This window comes from Bubalus bubalis, chromosome 12 (assembly GCF_019923935.1).
Source record: "Bubalus bubalis isolate 160015118507 breed Murrah chromosome 12, NDDB_SH_1, whole genome shotgun sequence".
NCBI lineage: Eukaryota > Metazoa > Chordata > Mammalia > Artiodactyla > Bovidae > Bubalus > Bubalus bubalis.
Window position 1 is genome coordinate 12,758,412 of NC_059168.1, and position 27,000 is coordinate 12,785,411.

The following is a 27,000-nucleotide window of genomic DNA, read 5'->3' on the forward strand; positions in this document are numbered from 1 at the left end:
GTCCCACCCACAGCAACCACCCCCCACCCTGCTCAGCCCTGAGCCCAGGCCGCATCAGTCACCTTCTGGCTCTCCGTGGGGTGATGTTGAAGGGAGGTCCCGGCCGCCCCAGGGCCTTCGGAAACAGGTCGACCCACATCTGCAGCTTCCCCTGGGGAGGGAGACATGACCCTGCTCTCTCACCACCCTTTTCACTCAACCAAGATCTCCCAACCGCCTGCTCTGCACTGGATACTTGGAGCACAGGACAGAGGAGACTCAGGCCTGCATGGCGAGGCTCAGCATCCAGCAGGGGAGGTGCCTTCAGCGGGACTACAGGGCCAACAACAGGGTTGAGCCCACCTCCCACTGGTAGGGACTTGGGGAGTGCCTGGGGGTCAGGGGTCGGGGTCAGGGAAGCTCCCCGGGGATGGTGACGTTTGCTGGGTCTCACGCTGCCAGGTGGGAAGGAGTAGGGGGCACTCCAACCTTGGGATGGTGGGCACGGTTGTAGAGGGTCAGAGAGTGTGGTTTGGTCATAGGGGCTCAGAGGGTTACCAGACAGGAAACCATTCTACCTGCCACCCTTCAGCTCGTGCCTTCTTTGCAAGCAGCTGTTACCTCTGGCCCCATCTTACAGGAGGAGGAGAAGGGACTGATCTAACTTCTGTTCACACGAGCATGAAAGAGCTGACATTTCAACACCTGAAGTGCCACTCTGGGGAGCTGGTAGCCATGCCACCAAGGGAAGGAGGACTCAGCTCCAAAGAGCAGAGAGGATGTTCTCTGCTGTGCACAAAGGCACCTGCATGGCTGCATCACCCCATCTCTGCCTGTAAGCCCTTCCCTCCTCTTCTTCCTCCAAGCCCCAGACCTGAGCTCACTCCCTCCAGGAAGCCCTCCTGTGTCAGCCCAGGTCTCTGTCCCTCTGCTCACCCTCCCTCTTCCTGGGAGGACTCCCCTGACCTTCCTGGTGGCTGCTCCACCTCTCTGTCATAGGGTCGACCTGTCTGAACTCCCTACAAGCCCAGCATAGGGCTGGCCTTCTGGGGTGTCACTGACTGATGGTAGGGGAGGACACCCCGAGGCCAGGCTGAAACATTGAGGCTTCAGAATGACTCATGGGCAGTCAGAGGTTTGGCCTACATGCGGGTGGAGGAGGCAGCTCATTCCCCAGGCCCCAAGGTCCACAGGTAGCCCAGAAAGGCTAGGCTCAAGGGGGCTCTCTTATAAGCCAACAGTGGTCAGTGGTAACTACTCAGATCAGAAAAACATGGCAAGCAGGGGTTAGCCAAATCCAGAGGTCTCCACTGTGCTTCTGAGGTATCCATGCTGTCCTTGGGGTGGGGTAGCTGAGGGTCAGGGGCTCTGGGGCTGTGGGTGGAGGTCCTACCTGTTCGATGTCCGGCTGCAGGGGGCTGTAGAGAGGCCGGGACTCCACGTGCTCAGGGATCAGGCCCTGCTGCTGGAGGACGTGCAAGGCCAGACGCTCCTCCACTGGGCCCAGGTGTGGGTTCGGGACCCTGCCAGCCTCTAACCCCAGGAAGAAGATGAAAAACACTGCCAGGACTGAGTGAGCAGGAGATGGCAGGGGTGCCTGGGGGGCTTGGGAAGCCACTAACCCCACAGCCTCACCCTAAACCCAGACACACACTTCTGGCCCTCACATCTCACTCTCTGTAGCGGGAATCTCCCTGTCCACAGGCTCCGGGCTTAAAATCCAGATTCCCCATTGCCATCACCTCTTCCAAGCATCTTCTGTAAGCTCTTCTTCTTATAAAGTCTCCCCACCCTCCAAAGCCCACCACTTCCAGGAAGCCCTTCCAGACTGCTCTCAGCTCGGAGGCTCTACAAGCTCTTCTGCCAGATAAGCATCTAAGTGCTTTCAGTACTATTCTCTGGTTCATGCAATCTCTTTGATTAGTAGCAGTAGCTAAAACATTAGCAATAACAGAGAACACATTTAAATCAAGAGCCAGGCACTGTTCTTCATAGATATTAAAGGTTTGATCCTCAAAGTAACCCTAACAGGTAAGTGCTATTATTAGCCCCATTTCACGGGTGATAGACATGAAGCAGCAGGCAGTCACACACCTGGGCGGGGGGGGCTGAGATCACACCCTCATTAGGAAAGGTGTGTAACTGGGCGTGAATACCCCCCTCCCCTGCATGCTTCCAGGTGTACCTGTCAGGGGGTGGGTCGTGAAGTGGTACTGTGGACGGGGTGTTTCTAACCCTGAGAAGGCTGGCTAATCAGCCAGCAACATGAACTTGGAGCTCCCATGACAGAGACCTGACTGGGAGTAGGAGGGTCCACATGTGTCTATACACATGTACACACACAGGTATGTGCACTCAGGTGTGCCCACATTCACCAGCACAGATTCTAACACCGTGTACACACACACACACACACACACACACACACACGTTCATCCGTCAAACCTGCCCTACCCACTTTGATAGGTGCCACTCAGGAAGCAGCCTAGCATTGCAGGAGGACCACTGGGCAGGGAACCTGGTTCTGCCTCTAAAGGGCTGGGTGACTTTGGGCAGGTTGTTAACCCCTCTTGGTCTGAATGGCCTCATCTTCAAAAACAGGCAGAATTCTGGCTTTCTGGCTTTCTTTTCCTATGAATTTATGACCATGAGCCCTGGTCCCTGAGCTTAAGCTGCTCATAGACTAGCAGAAGGAAATGAGACCACCCCTAAAACAGATGCGAGTTCTACAGGAAAAGAGAATGGGGGTGGGGTCAGGGCCTAATGGAAAGGAGCCTGACTCAGCCATGACCTCAGAGAACCAGAGAAACAGAAGAGGGGTGGGCTGGGGATGGGGGAGCCAAAGCCTCCTTCCCCTTTTACAACCTCAGCACCAGCTCTGACATCAAACATCGCCGAAACCAGCAGGAGGCGAGGGGCCAGCTGGGCCTGTAAACACCTCCGGGGAGTCTGAGCTGCTCCGGGTGGGCCGTGCAGGCCTGTGAGCATCTCAGACACACAGGGAGCACACGGCGGCACCCTAGGCATGAGCATTAGACAGACCCAAAGCGTCAGGCAAAACGAGGGCTACAGGGTTCCTGCCACCCTTTGGATGCATCAGGTGCAGGAGCTGTGGCTAGGGGCTCAGAAGGCACTGCCAAGGTCAAAGTGCCATGCTAGCGTGATTCAAGTAGAAAACCTTCTCAGTGGTGGGCCGTACCCAATCTCTGACCAGTCTGACCACCCAAAGCCAGAAGCAGCCCAATCCCAACTGTGACCCTGACCCTGGCTTCAGGCTCCCCCATCATCTTCCCCTCAGACAGGCCCCAACCTGGCCATAGGCTAAACTCTGATGAACCCCCCAGCCCTGGCCCCAACTTTGACCTCTAATCTTCATAATGGTGTTCCAGGTAAGTACTGGTCCCAAGAACACCAAGGGCAAGTTGAGTCCATCTGTGCTGCCCTGGAGAGACCCCAGACCACACTGTGTGGGGTGGGTCTTGTCCGGTGGGTATGTCCAAGCCCCTTTACGACAGGAGAGGACCCATGAGAGAGAGGGCGTTGGAGGGAGAGCCCACCTATTTCTTCGACGGTGTATTCTTTATCCTGAAACACCACGCGGTCTGTCTGGTACACGGGGGCCTTGACTCGGTGCTGCTGGCAGAACAGGTGGAGGAGCTGGGAGGGGCGGAGCTGATCCCTCCACTGGTTGGGTCCAGAGCTGAGGCCCAAGCAAAACACAGAGATGAGACGCTCCAGGACACTTACGGGGCAGAGGGGCGTGCAGTGGCCTATGTGCCCACAAACATGGCATCAGCCGCCCTTCTCTTTGACCATGGGCACCCTATGTGATTGTTCATCATGACTGGGGAGCCCGTTACACACACAGAAAGACTGAAGCCCAGAGACAAAAAGACTCCTTTACACTTGCATGGGATTGGAACTGAAAGGTTTCCAATTTTCAGATTTAGAGAATCAGACTCAGACAAGACCCAAGTTGGCAGGAAGTGAGTGAGGACTGTAGGGCCCAGCCAGGCTTGGTGACCCATCCCACCCTCGGCCTCCCTTCTCCGTCCCCTCTCCAAGCACCTCGATGGTGCCTTAAGGAGAATTGTAACGACATGATGAAGAGTTGGGTTCTTAGAGTAAGATAAGCAGCTTCAAATCCTAACGTCACCACTTATAAACCTGGGCCTCAGTGTCCATATCTACGGAGTGGGGATGAGACCTGGGCTGACTGACTGAGAAAGCCTCTGTGCCAGGCTAGGATCAGGCCGGCACACAGTCAGTGCTCAGCCCACAGTCAGAGAAGCAGCCAGCACCGTGCACTTACACGCAGTAGGTCTGGGGGAGTCCACAGCGGGCCCCGAACTTGGACAGCAGCCTGTTCTCCAGGTCAATGACCGTCTCCCCAATCTTTTCATCCTTGGAGAGGAGGTCATAGTCATAGAGGGTGACCTTCAGGTCCTTCTCCAGAGGCAGAGTACAGGTCAGCTCGAACATCCTGCGAGGAACGAGGGGGTTGTCCTGACAACACGAGCTCCCAGAGGTCACTGGACACAGCAGGACCTCGAGGGCATGGCCAGGCTGGCGCACAGTCTGGAAAGCCACCCCTGGCCTCCTCCTCTTGCAGGACTGGCCTGCAGTCCACCCTCCTGAGACCTTCCACTGCTCTTTCAGCACACCACACACAGCACTCTAGACGTGGGGCTTGTCTCAGTGTGTGTGTGTGTGTGTGTGTGGTTTTCCCAAATAATCAGCAGATGCCTGCCAGATGGATCACAGAATGGACAAATGAACTGGGTTCATTCACAAGGTTAAAAATGAAGTTTCCGGGGACTTTCCTGGTGGTTCAGTGGTTAAGAATCCACCTTGCAATGCAAAGGACTCGACTTCCATCCCTGGTTAGGGAACTAAGATCCCACATGTGGTGGAGCAACTAAGCCCATGTGCTGCGACTCCTAAAGCCCACACACCATAACTAGAGAGTATGCATGCGCCAAGGAAAGATCCTGCACGATGCAGGGAAGATGCTGATGCACCCACATAAATAAATAAAATTTTAATGAAGTTTCCACCAGGACACCTAGAGACAAGATGTGAAACTCCAGAGCGAGGTGCCAGAGCTCTGGAATTTACCAAGGGCGTGGCCCGGAATCCACTTTCAGGACTGTTGGGGCTTCTCCACTGCTTCTGGAGTGGGATGGAAAGAGGACTTGTGCAGAGATTTCTTTGGAGAGAGCCCCTGCTGTGCTCTGAGAGCCCCACCTCCCACGGAGGTCAAGTGTGGAAGTGCTGTCCCTTCTCTGAAATGAGTTCCCTTCAGGAGGGAGACACAGCCTGGCACCCGAGTTGTGCTTGACGAAGTGCAAGCAGCTAGTGGCAGAGAGGAGGTGCGTTGTGTTTGGGAAGTGCTGTGTGCCTGTCCTGACTGGGCACAGAGCTGCAGTGTAGGGGGCTGCCTGAAGCCCACCCCATGGGATGTGGGGCTCTGACGGCGAGAGGCTGTGGGGAGAAGCATCTGAGAATGGGTGGGTGGATGAGAGGGAGATGCCAGCTAAAGGGACACAGCACCTGCCACATCCCAGGAGCTATGTTAAGAGGGCTTGGTGTGGGGAGGAGGGCTCTGGAAAGCACCCACAGGAAAGCAAACGTCTGCCACCCAAAGGGTGTCAGATGAGCAAAGTTTGCACTTGAGATGGGCCCCTCCTCTCCCACATGCTCCCTGCAAGAACGGCGGGGGCAGCTAGAGGGGGAGGCAACTGGGCAAAGCCCCTCCTCCCCTCTGCACACCCCTGCCCAAGATGTACGTGCGGTGCCCAAGGTGGACCCTCCACCGTCTCACGCGCTCCTGACAACACATGAATGCGCATTCTGGTTACCAACTTGAGACAGCGGGTTTCTAGCAAAGTGGACTGTCTGAACCCGAGCGGGAAAGTGGCCTGCCTGCCATGGCTTCCACTCAGGGAGTGAGGAAGATCACCCTATAGAACAGATGTTCATAGGAAACTGGTAGACAAAATCAGAGTTGTCTTTGATTATGTCCCATGCCTAGGGCTGGTCAACACGTGGGTGATAGAAACAAAGAGCTTCTGCTGTGGACTTGGGGAGGCTTGAACCACAGACAGAGCAGATGATCATGATCTGGGGGCAGATGGCAAACGGCGAGGAAGAGGCGTGTTCTACACTCACGCTCCCACCTTGCCCTGGGCCCTGTGTGGTCCCCTCAGCCTGGGGCCCCATGCCAGCCACGCGCACCAAACAGGGTTCCTCTCTCACACCTGCCATCCTCCCCGCAGCCCTGCCCTCCGGTTCCAGCTAGGCAGTGACTCATCATTGGCCCGGGCTGGCTCCCCTCCAAGAAAGGCATGACACTGGTTCATGAATCCAGTGTGCTGCTTGACAATATCAGTACATGCCTTCTCCAACAGGTGCTAGAGAAATAGCCGCCAACCTCTCTCAAGAGTCTCTTTTCTATACATGGGACTTCCTAGGCAAGAATACTGGAGTAGGGTGCCATTTCCTTCTCCAGGGGATCTTCCCAACCCAGGGATCAAACCCATCTCCTGCATTGGCAGGTGGGTTCTTTACCACCAAGCCACCAGGGAAGCCCATTGACTTAAATAAGCTCGCATCCAAACAGCAAGCAGGTCAGAATGCCTGGGAGCTAGTCCCTGCAATGAGCACTGCTTCTTCCTTCCTTATTCTTAGACTTTAGGAAGTATTTCACTCCCTTAAGTCCACGTCATTCTACTATCTTCCACAAACGAACCAGGAACAATAAAAGAAAATAATTACTAAATGCAATAGGAATCCTGATCTAGATCCTAAAACAGTAGGATGTTTGGACATTTATGGGGAAATTGGCAAAATCCTAATAAAGGCTAGAGTTTAGTTAATAGTAATGCAGTAATATCAATTTCTTAATTTTGATACGTTAGGTAAGATATTAATGGTGAGGGAAATTGAGTGATGGGTATACAAAAACTGTACTATCTTTGCAATTTTCCTGTAAATCTAAAATTATTCCAAAGTAAAAGTTGATCTAAAAAAAAGAGACCAAGGAGCAAATGCATGCTCTGGCTTTCCATTTAGATTTCTGATCTTTGAGGTAACTGTTTAACTAGGAGCTTCTGCAAGGACTTAAGGAAGAGCTAGCTGAGGTTACACCCCCACAGACATGCAAGATTTAGGGAACAAAGCTTTGCTCCAGGAGACAGGGACTTCCCAGCAGCAGCCACATCTCTCCTGCTGGGCTGTGGGTTATTCCAGACTGGCACCTCCACCCCAAGCCCCAAGCCACTCCAACTTACTTTCCAAATACAGGCTCCAGAGTACAAGGGATGTAGTTGTCCTGGTCACTCACCGATTTCTTCCCTATGGAGATCTTGACGTAAGGATCACACTGCAGGAAGAGAAGGAAACACTTCAGTGAAATCACCTTCCCAACACGTCTCTGAGGCTCCTTCACTGCTCTGCTCTCAAAGGGGTCAGGGGCCCACCACATCTGGGGGTTAAACAAGAGAGTTGGAATCCTCTGGGCATGCCTCCTGAAACCCTTAGGAATCTGAGTCCTCTGACGCCAAACCTTAGTATGGCGACACTTTCAAATAAATCCCACTTTACTCTGAAAGCCAAGAAGAATAACAGAGCTCTTTAGTTTTTCTTGAAGGGGATGACCAGAGTCTTCTCACTACTTCCAACAGAGAGAATTCCCTAAACAGCCTTCCTGGATAGCTTTGCCTGTCCCTCAAGTTTCATACTCGGGATAGCTATGAAATCCCTCCCTCACTCCCAGCTCTGCTGTGCTCTGATTCACCTTTTCGTTCTCTGCCCAGCCTCCATGCTCCCAACCGGTGAGCTGCCAACCACACCCAGCCCCAGAAAGTGAAACGAAGTCCATGCCCTTAGCCTAAGCATTTTCCCCTCGTTTTTTAAATTACAGTAAAAGTTATATCAATAATATGTGTCAATCTTAACACATAGTTAGATGAGTTTTGACTAATATGTAGTACTCTTTACCATCTGAGCCACCAGAGAAGCCCATATGTAGTATATAAATTCATATTATATACACATAATATATATACATATACATTGTAACATATACATATATATCATGTATATGCATAGTATATATACATATGCATTAGTGAAATAATATTTCATACTTGATATATATATATAGTATATTTAGAGCATATATATATGTGTGTGTGTGTGTGTATGTATCTGTGTAACCAACAAACCTACACATGATTCAAAATACAGAACATTTCAGTCACCCCAGAAAGTTTCCTCATTCCTCCACCCAATCACTCTTTACCCCATAAGCAACCACCATTCTAGTTTCTATTGTTGTTGCTATTGTTCAGTCACCCAACTCCTGTGACCCCATAGACTGCAGCACGCCAGGCCTCCCTGTCTCCCAGAGTTTGCCCGAGTTCATGTTCATCGCATCAGAGATGCCGTCCAGCCATCTCATTCTCTGATGCCCTCTTCTGCTTCTGCCCTCAATCTTTCCCGGTATCAGGGACTTTTCCAATGAGTCGTCTGTTTGCATCAGATGACCAAAATACTGAAGCTGAAGCTTCAGCATTAGTCCTTCCATTGAATATTCAGGGTTTATCTCCCTTAAGATTGACTGGCTAGACCTCCTTGCTGTCCAAGGGACTCTCAAGAGTCTTCTCCAGCACCACACAGTTCAAAGGCATCAATTCTTTGGCATTCTGCCTTCTTTACTGTCCAGCTCTCACCATCCATACGTGACCACTGAGAAAACCATAGCCTTGACTATACAGACCACTGTCAGCAGAGTAATGTCTGTTTTTCAACACACTGTCTGGGTTTGTCATTGCTTTCCTGCCAAGAAGCAACTGCCTTCTGATTTCACGGCTGCAGTCACTGTCCGCAGTGATTTTGGAGCCCAAGAAAAGGAAATCTGTCACTACTTCCACCTTTTCTGCAGTACTGGGGCCAGATGCCATGGTCTTAGTTTTTTTAACATTGTCTTAAGCCAGCTCTTTCACTCTCCTCTTTCACCCTCATCAAGAGGTTCTTTAATTCCTCTTCGTTTTCTGTGATTAGAGTGGTGTCATCTGCATATCTGAGGTTGTTAATGCTTCTCCCATCTATCTGGATTCCAGTTTATAACTAATTTCTATTACTATAGACTAAAGGTTCATTAACATCACATAAATAAAATAATATATCTGCAAAAAACAAGAAGCAGCTGCCACTTGCCAGGCCAGCAGCCCCATCATGCACACCGCCCCAACATGTGCTTCTAGCCTCTGCTCCAACAGTGGAAATGGGGTGCCCAAGTCCTCCACACTCCCAGTCCACTGTCCTCCTTAGGAAAGGGTGGGTGGGGGCCAGGCTCATACCCCAAGAAACACACCAGTTTGCGTGACATATGTGATGGGGCCAGGCTGGGGTCCTGTCTGTGACCTCTGCTTCATCCAATAGAAAGGGAGAGAAATGGCCAAATGTTTTCAGCCCAACCCAGCCTCCTGCGAGCAGCAGCATTCCCTCAACTAGCCTCAGAAGCAGCCAGGGCCAGAGTGCTCAGGTCAATCTCCGCACCAGGAAGGGCTGAGGTGTAGGAACTTGACCACAACCACATCTTGGAGGCCGTGGATGGTGCCTGGGCTGGGACCGCTCCATCCCGCCCTGTGATCCCCCAACAGGGCAATGGAGCTTTTCTCGCTTTGAAGAGCAGGGCTGCAGGGATGGGACACCAGGGCCCTCCCACAACCTAGGACACAGGCTAGGCCTGCACCTGTCTAAGGAGACAAGAGAAGACCCTAGCTCGCACGTCTGAACCCCACCACCCCTTACTCTGCCCCACCTCTTCCTCTTTCTCTCTCTTCCCAGCCACACTCTGCCCCTGCCCCTGTTTCCCTGCAGCTCCAGACTCAGGCTCTCCTTCAGTTCCACTCCTTCACTCAACAGTCAGGATTAGAGTAAGTCAGAGCGGTGCTCGACTCAGGCATAAAATTTAAGGGAAGGACAAAAACCTTTAGTAATCAAGATAAACATTTTAATGTGGTATTTTAAAAATTAAAATCAATACCAACAGTCCATGATGAACAAAACATCAAAATTTTGTATAAAGACAGGACCAAGATTATTTGTTTTTCCTTCTACCCCAGGCTCCACCATGGCCAGGCTGGCACAGCTGCCCATCGTGTTCCGTCCCTCCTTCTTGCCTTCCCACCCCACCCTTGAAGGTCCCACCAACACCATTAATGTCCCTTGTCCTTATCCTTATCCTTGTGCTAAACCTATGCTAAGCAGTTTGCTCCCAAACTTTTCCCAATGTTTTTAATTCCTAAAATATGGTTTTCTTCTCCCTCCCCACCTATTAAAACTTAATTCTCAATCCTTAAGAATTCTATTCCTTCCAGAAAGTCTTCCTTATTATCCGAAGTTGTGTACTGCCTTTGGGCTTTTCTGACCTCCTGGAGCACTTTGCCTTGATAGAACTCCAACACCATAACATCTCAATTTGGTACATGTTTGTCTGGTTTCCCACTTACTGTGAACTCCCTGGGGCAAAGATTATATCCAGATTCTGCAGCCTCTTGATACCCCAGCCTGCTATTTATTCTAGGGGAGGTGAGAGCTCCAGGGATGTTACCTTCCCATTGGGATCCTTGGGCTGCAGGCCAAACGCCCGGATAATGTAGATGCGGACCAGGCATTCCTGGGGCTCCTGGGAAGCCAGCTGGTGGAACTGCCTCGGGGGCAAGGGGATGGCTGGGTCTTCTGGGAGAGGATAAATTTTGAAGAGTCCCTGAAAAGAAGGAGGGGTCAGCTTTCACTTTCATCATCATTGTCACCAAGACATTCACCACTACATCCATCACTCTCAAATCTTCAGAGTCATCACCACTGTGATTATGAAGCCCAATGCAATCCCATCACCCCCATCAGATTTTGCATCAGCAGCATCAACGTCACCACCACCACCTCCGTCACCCACATAGCCACCAATCTCAGCACCGGGGTCATTGCTGACATTACTACAGTACTTCTGCCCCTCCTTCACTCATTGCTGCTACTCCATAGTTGGGACCCCTGGGCTAGAGACATGTCCTCAAGGACTTACCTTAAACTCCCCAATGACGGATGGGTCTTCAGTCTCCTCCTGTGTCTTGCCCCGGTAGAGCTTGAATGTATTACAAAAGTCAGACAGGCCCTCAAAGGCCTTCACATTCTCCAGGGGTGTGTCATAGACCTGCCACATGTGGGGACGAGAGAGGGGGACAAGAGAAAGAGAGAAGAAGAGGGACAGCAGGGAAAAAGGAAGCATGACAGAGTTTGAGTAGCAGAAGGGATAGAAAGAAAAATGGCGGGGGGGACCAGAAGCAGTTTAGAGAAAAAAGGCCAAGAGGAGGGCAGGTTGGTGGGGTGGGTGGAGGGAAGAGAGGGGACCAGCAAGAGAGGCAGAGAAGGAGAGGAAAAGGATACAAGTCATGGAGATGAGATGAGCAAGAGAAAGAGGGGAAAAACAGGAGAAGGAAATAAAAGGGGGAGACATTTGTTCAGCACCATTGAAAAACAGGGTTTTCTGATTAATCCAATATTCTAAACACCCAAGAGTCATCATGTACATGAGTGGTGCATTTCTTGAGAATAAGATCACAGTCAAACACATAAATGAAAAGTTAACTGACTTTTTATTTGAACATCAAAGACAGAACTCTAGAAAATTCACAAGTCAGCAAAATGCTGACTGCCCAGGATGTCCAAATGGCAGTGAATCAAATTTCTCTCCTCTCAACAGCCAGTGATTTTTACTTGTTAGAGTAGTGCTTAGATTTAAATGAAGCAGTGGTTTTCTAATATAGATGATTAAATGTACCTAATTAATAGTGATATTAACCCACTCAATATGCATGCTTAATTGGTATATCTGAAACTGACCAGCAGGATAGTCGGCCCTCCACATCTGCAGATTCTGCACCCAGTTTCTTATTTCTGCTTCTAGTTTTATTATCTTCTTCTTCATACTATTTTAAGCATTTTCTTTCTTTCTAATTTCTTCAGTTGAAATTTTAATTACTCTGCTCCTTCTTTCCTGATAAGGAAAACACTTAAAATTGCTACTGCCTTAGCATGGCCCCGTTTATTTTGATATATAATGTTTTCATTTTCCTTTTCTTGGCATTCCATAAATAATAGTCTCATTTTTACTTTTCTGATCTAAGAGTTAGATGTATAGTTAGTTTTCATCCTTTTGTTTTAATTAATATAAGTTTTCAAGGCTATAAGCTTCCTCTGAATACAGCTTTAACTGTAACCACTAAGGTCTAACATACAGTGTTTTATCATTGCTTCCCAAATATTCCACAATTTTTTTTATATATTCTCTTTCACCAAGAATTGTTAGAACAGAGTTGCTTTCTTTTTAATTTTTCAGATAGAATTTTTTTTTTTTACTTTTGAGCTTGTTACTAATTTCTAATTTTAGGGCCTTAAAATCAGAAAACATTGTCAGTAGTACTTCCATTTTTTAACTTTGTTAAGATTTTCCTTATGGCTTATTACATGGTCAGTTTTTATTGCTTTTATTCATTTTTATTGGAGTATAATTGCTTTACAATATTGCATTAGTTTCTGCTGTGCAGCAAAGTGAATCAGTTATACATATATCCCCTCTTTTTGAGATTTCCCTCCCATTTAGGTCACCACAGAATAATGAGTAGAGTTCCCTATGCTAGACAGTAGGTTCTCATTAGTTATCTATTTTATACATAGTAGTGTATATATGTCAATTTTGTAAATGTGCCATAGGGGTGTCTTTATTTTCAAGCCACCAGGTTCAATAAGGCTAATAATACTCTTAATAATAATTACTCTGGTATTCTAGAGTGGAATTATACAATGCTTGTCTTTTTGCAACTAGCTTATTTCACTTAACACAATGTCTTAGAGATTCACCCATGTTGTAGCATGTATCAGAATTTCCTTCCTTTTTAAGGCTGAATAATATTCCATTGTATGTATTTACCATATTTTGTTTATCCATTTATCACTCAATGGACATTTAGGTAATTTCCACATTTCATGATTTGCAGTTTTAAATAATATCTGTCAATTCTCCTTATGTCTATAATACGACTATCAGTGTCCTTGCTCTCTAACCCATCCTCTCTCCTTATGTCTATAATACGACTATCAGCATCCTTACTCTCTATGCCATCCTCTTTCATCCTTTACTCCATTCATCCCCTAGGAGTCCCTCGAAACAGGCTCCTGGGAGCCATACTACCTGGTTCCTCAATGTGCATACCTGTGTGTCTGCAGCAGCTATGCATGAAGGGCGGCTTGGCTGAATGTCAAACCTCTGGGTCACCTTTTCTCTACCTGATGATCTTACACATGGTGCTTTGTCATCTTTGAGTATTAAATGTCATAGAGAAAGTGAAGCCACTTTGATTTATTTCCTTTTTTTAATTATTTAAATTTTTGTGGAGGGAGAAGATATGACTATTCAAAGGATGTTTTTCTTTATCTCTAAAGTTCAGTAACTACACTGGGAATATGTCCCTGAGTTGACCGATCTGGGTCAATCTTTTCTGACGTTCTGACACAGCAGAACTTCTAATGTACATCTTCAAGTATTCTCTCAGTTCTGGTGAAGTTTTATTAAACTATTGCTGCTGCTGCTGCTGCTGCTAAGTCACTTCAGTCGTGTCTGACTCTGTGCGACCCGGTAGATGGCAGCCCACTAGGCTCCCGTGTCCCTGGGATCCTCCAGGCAAGAATCCCAGGGTGGGTTGCCATTTCCTTCTCCAATGCATGAAAATGAAAAGTGAAAGTGAAGTTGCTCAGTTGTGTCCAACCCTTAGCAACCCCATGGACTGCAGCCTACCAGGCTCCTCTGTCCATGGGATTTTCCAGGCAAGAGTACTGGAGTGGGTTGCCATTACCTTCTCCGATTAAACTATTAACTGTTTGCTTAATTTCATTGTTTTGGTTGTCCTCCTCAGAGACTCCAATTATGCAAATGTTGGATAGCCTTTCCCTGACTACTAATATTTGTCACTTCCTCGTCATCCTTTTATAATTATTTGTTTCCATTTCTTTCTGTCCCCTGCGCCCCTTCCTGTGTTTTCCAATGTGGCCATTCTGCCCCGTGCTCCTTCCAATGTCAGGTTTTCTTCTTCTTCTCTCCTGAGTCCCACTTGCTCACATTTCACCTCTTCTCCTCTCATCCTCCCTTGAGTGCTTTCATTTCTGCTTGCATTCACACTGCCCTATTTCTAAAAAGTTCACAGCAAAGTCTTTCATCTCCTCTGCTCCTTAGAGAAACTTTTCTGGTGGGTATCTATCCTCTTCTTTTGCTTAAGTTTTGTTTTACATTTTCTTTTCTTTTTTCTTTAGATTTTTAAAATAATTATGTACTATTTCTTTTCTTATTACTTGTCACTAAATGTGTTGAATTTTCCTAGACCAGTTATTTCCTTAGTTCCCGCAGCAAAGGCAGGCTGTTCCCTATAAATGTGGCTCATCCACGTGATTCTTGTGTAACTCCACCTTCTTTATTTCTCTGAACCAAACCAGATCTAAGAGGCTTTTGCAACCAGCCTGAACCTGTCTCCAAATTTCCCATGTCCATCATTGTGAACAAAGAATATAAGTTTTATATTTTACAGTAAAACTTCAATTTTGGGAATTATATTTTTAACTGTTATGAAAAGCTTCAAGCACACACAAAAGTAAAGAGAATAGATACTAAGTCCCCATGAATCCATAAAGTCTGTCTTAAATAATTATCAGCATTCTTTCATTAGGAAGTATGAGGTCTTCTGATGTCTGCTACCACCATGACCTTTCATCATTTTCGTGCATCTTCTCTTCATTTACGGCCGAGTGGCTTCTACCCAATCTCAGTTGCCTTTGGACAGCCCTTACATGTATTTTGGAGTCTGCGGGTTTTATTTGTTTCCAACTTTTACTGAAAATGAAGTTTGTGGGTTTGAATGATTTCCAAGAGAAAAAGGGAAAAATGCTGACTTATGCAGCCATGTTCATACTGGAAGTCCCAATAAAATATTTTTTAAATTTCCAAGTGGTTGGTCTTTTTGTTTAAACTTTTGTTATTAATTTCTCATTTTATTGCATTTAAATCTGCCTTGTATGATTTCTGTTTTGGGTAACTTATTACTAAACTAATATGTGATCAAGTTTTGTAAGTGTTCTCTGAGCATTAGGAAAAATGTATTTTCTAATTTTTAATTATTTTTATTCTCTATTTTAAAGCTACTTGATGTAGCTTAGAAAGTGTTTGCCTTGTTATTCATATCTTTCATTTCCTTATTTATTGATTGCCTGTTTCATCTGTCTAAGAAAAAGGTACATTAAAATCCCACTGCAACTTTAATTTCTGCCATTTCATACTTTCACATTTATTACTTTTTATATTCCTATCCACTTTTGCTTTAAGGATTTCTAAGCTTTACTGTTCCATACATTAACGTTTGGAATTTTTGCACTGAGATGTACATCTTTTATTTATACAAAACACTCCATTTTGCTTCCTTTGCTTTTGACTTTAGTTTCTATTTGTTTCCCCTTTCTTTGCACTTATTTTGTTTGCCAAAATATTTGCTTTTTTAGCCATTCTAAATTGTATTGCCTTAGAAGTGTCTTTTAAAGGTAGTATAATGAAATTTTACTTTTGCTGTAGTCTAAGAGTTCTTATCACTTAGTAAAAGAGTGTAGCCCATTTTTATTTGTAGGAAAACTAACATTTATTCTTTTTCTGTTGTTTTTATATGATTTAGTTTCTTCTATGCTTTCTTGCTGTATCTTCTGTTTTCTATCTTTCCCTATTGAGACCATGAGTTGTCTTTTCCCCTCTATGATAAGTGATTTCCAAACTATGATTTGTTTCCCCACCCATTGTATACTCCATTCTCTCCATAATGCTACAACGCTATTTTTCAAAGACCCGTACTGCTGGTGGTAGTTAACAATCCCTAAAGGATCAGTGTTCCTTCCAGGTCTGCTTCCCCCCGAGAAACAGGTTGAATGCATTTTGTTTTTATTTTTTATTTTTTTTTCTTTTGCATTTTGTTTTTAAATAACCCATTTTCACTTGGAAACTGCCAGAGATCTCCTCAGAGAGGTCAAGCAGGTGGGCTGGGTGCCAGTTCAGCATCCGGCATCTGAGGAACCAGCGAGGGTGCCTGGGCCATGGGCCACCCTGGCAGGAGTCCTCATTCTTACATGGCTTTTCTCATTCTTTTGGCAAGGCCACAGGACCACATGCCAGACTTAATGTGTCGGACCTTCTTCCTGGTACACAAATAGTTCTGTCTCTTTGCCCAGCCTCATACACCCACCTACCAAGTCAACAAAGAACTTGCTGCCTGGGAAGGCCTGAGCCTTCTGACCGCTGGTGCCCTGAGGCTCATCTCTGTCCTCCAGGTCTCCAGGTACAATCACACAGGGGCCCCCAGTGTGCCAGGGGCAGCCCTTGCCACCCTGTGAGATGGCCTTCCGGAGTGACCACCCACCACTTCAATGACCCTCAAGCTCCCTTCATCCAGTCCCCTTTAGGGAGCTCCTTGGGGTCTTCTCACACGTCTGACAACCTTTGCCCCTCTTGTTCTCTAGGAAGGGCTGCCAGGTTTAGCAAGTGAAAATACAGGACACCCAGTTAAATTTGAATTTTGAATTCAATATTTTTTTTTCCGATTCGAATAAAATATTATTCATTATCTATCTGAAATTCAGTGTAACTGAGCATCCTGACTTTTACCTGGAAACCTCTTCCAGGACACTGTATAACTTTCTTCAAGGAGCAGTTTTGAGTCACCTCTGGTTATCTTTTTTAAAAGGAGTCTGCTTTTAAAAAGTATAACCATATTTGTGGAATTTCCTCAAAATACCAGAATTTGGCTGACTCACTCCTGGTTTTGTGTTGTTCTTGAGGCTCTGGGGTTTTTTTTTCCACAGAAACAGAGTTTACCATATTTTTATATGTGCTGGGTAATTTCTATCCCAATTGCAGAGGTGGGGGAGTCAGAGGTACATTCTCACATTGACTTTCCTTTTCATTTTCATGGAAAATTTTTATAATAAAAAAAGTTCAAATAACTTTAAAAGAGACGGAATAGTATAACAATCCCTGAGTACTCATCTTCAAGCTTTAATAATTCAATATTTTGTAATTTTTAATATTTTGAAAATCTATCAGAGGGCAACCCACATCATCTAAATAAATCATCCTTACTTTTCTTAAGCATTTAAGAAAGTTAAGCAGATCCCAGGTATCTTTTCACCCATAAACACATATGTATAGATGCATATTATCCTTTGGTTGCAACTCCTGGTCCCCAGGGACCACTGGACTGAAGAGGACATTGTGGAGAGGGCTTACCTTTAGAGTGTCAAAGTCCTTCTCTAGGTAGGACCCGCACTTTTCGCTCTCCCCAATTGAGGCAAAGAATTTGCTCCACCAATCAATGAACTCCTCCTCCTGAGTGGGTAGAAAACGAGAAACAGTTTCAGAAACAGAATTTGCCAAGCAAGGTTCTTCTGGATGAACACCAAGCAAGGCTGATGGGCTGGCCTGGACCACAAATCTCTCCTGCTGGGTGAGTTCAAAAGAGCAAAGAACTGGAATTCCCTGCCTCTTTAGGGGCCGACTGCACAGTCAGGAAAAAGGTCTTCACACCTGCTTGGTGTTGAGAAGCAGAGGCTCTCGCCCTGGCTCTGCCCCACCTTCACCATGTGCTTCTGTTAAGCTCCTGGGGCCTTCCTTTTCCCTTCTATGAAGTGGGCTCTTCATCACAGTCCCCCCTGCATTCCAGGAGTATACTGAGGCTAAACTCAGACCGTATGTTGGATAACTCCTTGGGAAGAAATGTCAATAAAATATTATTTATTAAAAAAATTACAGTAGACCCAGGAAAACTTAAGACACCAAAGAACTATTCTGATCCCCAACCTCCAGACTCCAGCAAAAAATAAAAGCTTCCAAAATCAGAACTTAGCCTCCCCCAAGGTCAAATTAGGGCAGAGCCCCTGAAATTCAACAAATGCTAAGTGCCCATTATTTAAAAAAAATACTGTGCTAGATGGGGGAAATGAGGTGAGAAGAAAGGAAGTCTGGGACAACACATTCTCTGCCCCTTCACATATTCATATTTGTGGGGGAAGGTGGGCAGGCCTGTTGGGGCACACACTGGTGTCGCCCCATTTTTAACTCCTCCTGCACGTGGTGTGTCTGCAGGCCCTCTTGGCTCTTGTGTCTAGAATGCTCCTTTGGCTGTGTCCTGTCCAGTTGTCCCATTGCTCAGGGAGTCAGCAAGTTCCTGAAGGTGGGATTGTCACTCTTCCTGGACCTCCACCAAAATCCCACACAGGCCCAGGCCCTGGGTCTGGGTGTTGGGACCAGTAAAGCTCACCCAGTTCCATGGGAAGGGCACTGGACAAGGTGTCAGGAAAGCCCATTCCGGGGCCTGCTTTCCTCCTCTGTATGAGGCGGTCAACTAAGGGATCTCCCAGGAGCCTGCTCTGATTCTATAAAATGAACTGAATTTCATCATGAGTTTCTGCGAATGCTGGTGCTCCCTTTAAACCAATGCCTAGCCCATCCAGCTCTAGGTTTTCAAGGGTGACCCAAGCTGGAGGCAGGCCAATGGAACGTGAACAGGTAGAATGGGGAGTGGGTGAAGTGAGGTTCTCAGAGTCTCGACCCATTCTGGAAGTATGGCCCTAGCATCGTCTGTGTGGCCAGAACGTGGTACTCAGACACACAACACTAGTGGATGCCAGAGCCACACTGAGTCTACAGAGAGTCTCTGTCTGACCAACTTACCAGAAGGATCTTCTGCAGCCAGAGAAGGGAAAAGAGGTTCAGAGGGGTTAAAATACAGACTAGCAGAGCTTTCAGAGTTGTAACCACTCTCAAAAAAGCCAGCAAGGCAGATACCAGTCCTGATGTTTTAAGTCCAATTTGAATAAAAGAGATGATGGATGAATACACATAAACACACACACATATCAAACTCATACAATCACTGACACATGAAAGAACATATTTACACACTCATGCCCAAGAGACATATATGTGCTGAAATGCACATATACCCCCCACACCACGAAGTACACACGCTAACACACAGGCAAATACGTACACAGAGGTAGGAATGGTTACAATGGAATTCACGTTAGCTGTGTGCTTCCTCCTAACTCTATCTTTTCTTCCCAAGATCAGATACTTCAAGATTTGCCTCTATGACTCAGGCTCAGAGTCAGGCATCAACAGACAACAACCAGTGTGTTTTGTACAAAGAAATGACAGCAACACAATAGTTGTGGGAAAGTTATTACATTTCCCTCAGTCTTGAAAAACCAAGTAAATTTTTTAAAAGAAGAATATGGAAACAGAGAATCTGAGTAATATGATTAACAGTGTCATTTAAATAGACAAACACCATGTATTCTAAAAACGGAACTTATACCTTCTTGTCCAGTACCATTGGAGCACTTCAAAAAAATTAAAAGCCACAAAGCAAATGTCAATAAAGTCCAAGGAATAAATCCATTATCAGTCACACTCTCTGATCTCAATGTAATAATAAAACTAGAAACGAATGAGAAACTCAAAAATCCCAACCTTTCAGAAATTTAAAGATGAATTCTTAAAACTTTTCCGAGTCAAACAAAAAAACAAAACTAAAATCACAGGTCCTTAGAAAATACCAACAGTAAGAGGGCTATGCCTTAAAATTTAGTAGCTAAGTCTGTACGCAAAGGAATATTCAGTCTTAAATATTCTTGCTCTTATACAAAAAGAATGAAAATAAATAATCTGATAATTTTAAAAGTTAGAAAAAGGAAAATAGGAAGATCAAAATTTGAAAATGATGAGTAGAATTATGGAGGATATTGTAACTGATAATCAAATCCCAGAGCAAACTTTCAAAAAGGCCAATAAAACAAACATTAGATTATTTATCAAATCTAATGTTAAAAAGTAGGTACACCATTAGGAATAAGATCAAATAAAAAGATATTATGGAGAGAATAAAAATAAGAGATATGCTACACCCAAATCAGTGGAAAAACCTTGGAAAATCTAGATGAAGTAGGTAACTTTCTAAAAAATATACAAACTGCCAAAATTGATTCAAATGTAATAGGAAATATGAAGAGATAACTTTCTGAAAGTGGAAGAGATCTCAGAGAACTACCTCCAAGACTTCAGACCAAGGTGGTTTCTTTGGAGGCAGTTTCTATCAGTCTTTCAAAGAAAAAAAAATGATCACTGCACAGCACAGAAAAAAGATGAGTTTACCCCATTCATTTTGTGAAGGCTGACCAGGACACACACACACACACACACACACACACACAAATCAGTCCCATTCCTGAATCACGAGGTAAAGATCCTAGATAAAAATACTAATGAATAGATTGCAGCGGTATATCTGGCATGGTCAGGCTGGATTATTCCAGAAGGCAGGAGTGACTCAGTATGAATAAGCAAAGACAGAAAACCCAAATGATCATCTATAACAGAAATTTGCAAACTATGGCCCAGCAGCCAGCCACCTGGCTTTGTCATTTACATATTGCCTGTAGCTGCCTCTGAACTACAACAGCAGAGCTGAGTAGCTGTGATGGAGACCCTATGACCCCAAACCTAAAATATTTACTATCTGGCCATTTAAGACAAAGTTTGCCAATCTGTGATTTATAATAGGCAAAAAAGAAGGGGATGTGAGACGTTGTTAAATTCTTCAGTTATTTCTAAATGAAACTCTCATGAATTAAGAATAAAAGGGAACTTTCTTTGCATTACAAAGACTATCTTCAAGCAATAGCCAGCATTGTACTTAACAGAACCAGGCTTTCTTCCAGAAAGGAGTCTGGCTCTCACAGTGTTCAAATCCTGTCACTCCTAATTGTGTGACCTTGGACAAAACTTCTCGGTGCCTCGAGTGTCTCATCTGTAAAATGGAAAAATACTAGTACCAATTTGATAGAGTTATTGTGAGGAATAATGAGTCATATGTATAAAGTGCTTAGACAGTGCCTAGCACTTAGTGTTACCAACAACAGTACTGTTTGTTTTCTGTGGAGCAGGTTAGCTTCTGGTCAAGGACTGGCTCTCTCCCTGACTGCAGGAGCATAGCTGGCCACAGTCTCTCCAGAAGGCAATCTGGCTGCATGCTTCTATAGCCCTAAAAATGTGCCTACACTGTGATCCCTCACTCCAATTCTAGAAGTCTATTCAAAGAAGGGAGATATGTATAAAGACTTACTACACTTTTAACAGGGAAAAGCAATTTAAGCATCTGACAATAAGGAACTTATTGGGGTAAATTGTACATCCATGTGATTAAATGTTGTACAACAACAAAAAATGATGTTGTAAACATGTTTACTGACATGAAAAGTTATTCACAACTGATGAGATTTGCAAAAGGTTAAAAACTGAATAATGAGAATTCTTTTTAGTTAAAAGATCAAACCCCAAATGTTCACAGCAATTATCTGTGAATGATAAAATTACAAATGTTTTATTTCTTTTATTTTGTGTATCACTTAAAGTTTTATAATTTTTCATTGTGTACATGTATTCCTTACATAATTTTAAAACTGAAACCTTTTGAAAATAAAGAACAACAGGATACTTCAAAACACACCACCAAGAAAATGAAAAGATAATTCACAGGAGAAAATATATGCCTGTGTGTATCTGATAAAGGATTTGTAAGCAGAATATATAGAAAACTCATACAGTCCAAAAATCAAAAGACAAACAACTCAATAAAAATGAGCCATGGATTAAAACAGACATTCCTCAAGAGAAGTTATACGAATGGCTAATAAGCACATAAAGAGATGCTCAACATCATTAGCCATCAAGGAAATGCAAATAGAAACTACAATGAAAGAACATTTCACACCACTAGGATGCCTACAACCAAAAAGTCAGATAATAAAAAGTGTTCATGAAGATGTGGAGAAACCAGAACCCTCGTTTACTTCTGGTAGAAATGTAAAGTATTGCAGTCACTTCAAAAACCAGGGTGGTAGCTCCTCAAAAGATTAAACGGAGAGCTACCATATGACCCAGGAATTCTCCTCCAAGAAAAAGGAAAACATGTCCACACAAAAACTCATACATGAATGTTCATAGCAGCATTATTCATAAAAGTCCCAAAGTAGAAACAATCCAAATGTCTATCAATGAAAAGAAAATGTGATGCACCCAAACAATGGCACATTATTTGATAATAAACAGCAATGAAGAACTGATAGATGCAACAACATGGATAAACCTTGAAAATGTTATGCTAAATAAAAGAAGGTAATCACAGAAGACCACATATTTCATAATTTCATTTACATGAAATGTCCAGAATAAGCAAACCCATAGAGACAAAAAGCAGACTAATGGTTGGGAGAAAATGGGAGACAATTGCTCTTGGTGCATTATTTCTTTTTGGAATAACTGAAAACATTCTGAAATTGATGATGGGTGATGGGTGCACAACTCTGTTAATAACTAAAAGCCACTAAATTGCACACTTAAATAGGGGTTTGTGTATATGTGGATTATCTCAAAAAAAGCTGTTAAAATGAAAAGGAACAGATGATAAAACACAAGCAGATAACCTCTAAAAGAAGAACAAAAGCAGAAATCAGAGTTTAAAAAAATTTTGAAGAACTAGCAATTGACCACCAAACAGGACCTAAGTCTTACCACACTCAACTTTCCCCAAGAACTCTCAGCTGTAATTTCCTCCTCCCTCCAAGTTCCAGGTGATTTCTATGGCTGGTTCTCCTTAAGCACACTGGTGAGAAGCAGAGCCAGTGACCTTCCTAACCCCTGTGAACCCGGCTGACTGGCTGCTCAGTGGCTTTCGTCCCCTTTTTATCCCGCATCCCACAGGGAAATCCTCTTCCACTTGCCCTCATTCTTGACAGAAATCATACGTGTTGCAGAATCACAATTTACATCCTAGCTGGTTTATATTTTGCCCCTTTGCCCTCCTCCACTTGTAAATTCCCTGGGCCCTCTCTTGTTCCACTGTATCTCTGGCCAACCCAACCTAGGTTTAAACCCAGCTCTTTCCCATCACATCCAATGCAGCTGAAAAAGAGCAAACCAGAGGCTGGTCTCACTCCAAGCTCATGTAACAGCCTCAAAGGGCTCCAGTGCTGTCATCCACTTCATCACAGCTCCCTGGGTCTTTGCTCTCCTTCCTCAGAACACACCAGCTCTCCATATCTTCTCCTTTCTGCCCAGCCCTCTCACACCTCCTCCTTGTCATCACTCTGCGGCAGTGACCCTGCTTCCTCTTTCTTTTAGAACAGAAGCATCAGAAGAGACCACCCCACCGCTCCACAAGCACACAAATACTGGCGTCGCACCTGTCTTCCCTGCTGCTTATGAAGTGGCTCCACTTGCACCCTGACCCAAGGCTACCCCTGCACTCATGCCTTCTGACCCCCTCAAGGACGTGATCTTCTTCACCCTCTCCTTGTCATCACACTTCCTTTTCTCCTGGATCGCTCCCATTGGTGTTGTATATAACACTAGTTTCCATTATTTAGAAAGAAAACTCTCCAATCCCAATTTTGGTTCTCATCTTCTTTCCCCTTTTACAGAAAAATATCTATAGTTGTCTACACATGTCTCTAATTCTTGTTTTTCCATTCTCTGCGCCACCAAAACATGACTGTCAAGGTCACCGAGGACTCAGGCCTCATTAGTCAACCAGCAGTAGTATCTGATGTAGGCAGTCACTCCTCTGTCTTCTGGCTTAAAATGATGTCTGGCTGGGAGGCTCCCTTTGCCTTACAGAGCATTATAGCCGTGGTCCTCCCACCCTACTGGCCATACCATCTCAATTTCTGCTGATTCCTCCTTGTCACCTGAGCTCTGATCACTTGAGTGGCCCAGGGCTCCATGCTCAGACCTCTTCTCTTCCCCATTCACTCTCAATCCCTGGGATTCTCCTGGAGTCTGGCATCTTTAATAACATATACACTGAGGAACCCAACATGACTCTCTCCAACCTGCATGACTCCTCTGAACTCCAGCTGCCTATTTAACATCTCCAGCTGGACATCTAATAAGCTTCTTGAATGTGCCATCTCCAGAATCCAGTTCCTAATCACCCCCACCCACCTGCTCCTTCCACAGTCTTCTTCATAGAAGCAAGTACAACTCCTTCCTTCTAGATGCTTGAACCAAAACCCCAGCAGTCACTTAGGTCTCTTCCTCATGCCCCACACTCCATCCATCAGCAAATCCTACTGGCACCCCCTTCAGTACACATTTGGAACCAGACCGCTTCTCCCTGATCACTATGGCCCCAGTCCCCATCACCGGGACCTATCTCAACAGTCTCCTAACTGGCCTCTCTGCTTTCTCTCTTGCCCCAAAATCTATTCTCAACACAATAGCCACACACATTGGAACATGTCGCCTCTCTAAGCAAATCCCTCCAATGATTTGCCAACTCACCCAGAATAAGGCCAAAGGCCTTACAACAGCAAGCTATACCAGCCCCTCACACCTCCCGCATCTCATGTCCTCCCATTTCTTCTTCACTCATGCTGTTCCCACCCCAATGGCCCACCCAGTCCACGAACCTTGCCAGCACTCTCGGGCTCCTCCCATGAGGAACTCCATTCCTCCCACAGATGGAGCCATGGGTCACTTCATCACTTCCTTCAAGTCTTGACTAAATATGATCTGTTTTATCCTCCTTACTCACCTTATTTTAAATCATGATCCCCCTCCCAACAATTCTCATTCTCCCTTCCTAACTTTTTCTCCCTAGTAATTATCATCATCAGGCACTCACTCCATATATTTTATTTAGGTTCTTGTTTATTATGTCCCATAATGGCAGAGATCTTTATCTTTTTTAACACTATGTCCTCAATCCTTAGAACATTACCTGGCATGTATCTGGAGGCCAGTAACTATTTGATGGATATATGAATGCCTAAACAGCCAGGGGTGGGAAGGCTGGACCCTTGGCTTTTAAATTTCCTAAAGCAGATAATGTGCCATTAAAAAAATAGGTTTAAAATGATGTTCTTTTCAGCCCTTCTCACACTATACACAGAAGAGATGACAGTATAGAGAGGGAGAGGAAGCAAGAACCAGAGATTTGTGAGGACTTTTTTCATATTTTTGCTTTGTTATTAACGTATATTTCAATTTTTCCTCTTTTTAAATGAATGAGCTGCTCAAAATTAAGATTAGATCTCTTAAATATCTAGAGTTCACAGTTTTGTTTTTGTTTTTTTAATTTTTTATTTTGTATTCAGTTCAGTTCAGTGGCTCAGTCGTGTCCGACTCTTTGCGACCCCATGAATCACAGCACGCCAGGCCTCCCTGTCCATCACCATCTCCCGGAGTTCACTCAAACTCACGTCCATCAAGTCGGTGACGCCATCCAGCCATCTCATCCTCTGTCATCCCCTTCTCCTGCCCCCAATCCCTCCCAGCATCAGAGTCTTTTCCAATGAGTCAACTCTTTGCATGAGGTGGCCAAAGTACTGGAGTTTCAGCTTTAGCATCATTCCTTCCAAAGAAATCCCAGGGCTGATCTCCTTCAGAATAGACTGGTTGGATCTCCTTGCAGTCCAAGGGACTCTCACGAGTCTTCTCCAACACCACAGTTCAAAAGCATCTATTCTTCTGCACTCAGCTTTCTTCACAGTCCAAATCTCACATCCATACATGACCACTGGAAAAACCATAGCCTTGACTAGACGGCCCTTTGTTGGCAAAGTAATGTCTCTGCTTTTGAATATGCTATCTAGGTTGGTCATAACTTTCCTTCCAAGGAGTAAGCGTCTTTTAATTTCATGGCTGCAGTCACCATCTGCAGTGATTTTGGAGCCCAAAAACATAAAGTCTGACACTGTTTCCACTGCTTCCCCATCTATTTGCCATGAAGTGATGGGACCAGATGTCATGATCTTAGTTTTCTGACTGTTGAGCTTTAAGCCAACTTTTTCACTCTCCTCCTTCACTTTCATCAAGAGGCTTTTTAGTTCCTCTTCACTTTCTGCCATAAGGGTATAGCCAATTAACAACGATGTGATAGTTTTCAGGTGAATAATGAAGGGACTCAGCCATATACATGCATCTGTTCTCCCCCAAACTTCCCTCCCATCCAGGCTGCCACATGACATTGAGCAGAGTTCCATGTGCTATAAATAAGTCCTTGTTGGTTATCTATTTGAAATATAGCAGTAAGTACATGACTATCCCAAACTCCCTAACTATTACTTTCCCCCAGGAACCATAGGTTCCTTTACTAAGTCTGTGAGTCTCTGTTTGTAAGTTCATTTGTATCTTTTTTTTTCAATTCAGTTCAGTGGCTCAGTTGTGTCTGACTCTTTGCAACCCCATGGACTGCAGCACACTAGGCCTCCCTATCCATTACCAACTCCCAGAGTTTACTCAAACTCATGTCCTCAAGATGCCATCCAACCATCTCATCCTCTGTCGTCCCCTTCTCCTTCTCTCCTCTGTCGTCCCCTTCTCCTCCTGCCCCCAATCCCTCCCAGCATCTGAGTCTTTTCACATGAGTCAGCTCTTCACATCAGGTGGCCAAAGTATTGGAGTTTCAGGTTCAACATCAGTCCTTCCAATGAATATTCAGGACTGATTTCCTTTAGGATGGATGGGTTGGATCTCCTTGCAGGCCAAGGGACTCTTAAGAGTCTTTTCCAGCACCACAGTTCAAAAGCATAAATTTTTCGGCGCTCACCTTTCTTTATAGTCCAACTCTCACATGCATACATGATTACTGGAAAAAAACCATAGCCTTAACTAGACAGACCTTTGTTGGCAAAGTAATGTCTCTGCTTTTTAATATGCTGTCTAGGTTGGTCATAACTTTCCTTCCAAGGAGTAAGCATCTTTTAATTTCATGGCTGCAGTAACCATATGCAGTAATTTTGAAGCCCCCAAAAATAAAGTCTGACACTGTTTCCCCATCTATTTGCATTGAAGTAATGGGACCAGATAAC

The 27,000-nt window shown here is 45.0% G+C and overlaps 1 protein-coding gene across 24 annotated transcripts in view; it reads right to left on the reverse strand.

The window, feature by feature from the left end:
• Positions 1 to 27,000, reverse strand: part of DYSF (dysferlin) — a 222,990-nt gene that overhangs the window by 17,900 nt on the left and 178,090 nt on the right. For all 24 annotated transcript variants that reach the window (XM_045162206.1, XM_045162217.1, XM_045162214.1 and 21 more), the window contains 8 exons: positions 17,357 to 17,455; positions 11,072 to 11,200; positions 10,601 to 10,756; positions 7,272 to 7,363; positions 4,292 to 4,462; positions 3,537 to 3,679; positions 1,373 to 1,512; positions 63 to 151 (listed from right to left, as the gene is read on the reverse strand). In XM_045162206.1, coding sequence (XP_045018141.1) covers positions 63 to 151; positions 1,373 to 1,512; positions 3,537 to 3,679; positions 4,292 to 4,462; positions 7,272 to 7,363; positions 10,601 to 10,756; positions 11,072 to 11,200; positions 17,357 to 17,455 — 1,019 coding nt within the window. The remainder of the gene's footprint in view (positions 1 to 62; positions 152 to 1,372; positions 1,513 to 3,536; positions 3,680 to 4,291; positions 4,463 to 7,271; positions 7,364 to 10,600; positions 10,757 to 11,071; positions 11,201 to 17,356; positions 17,456 to 27,000) is intronic.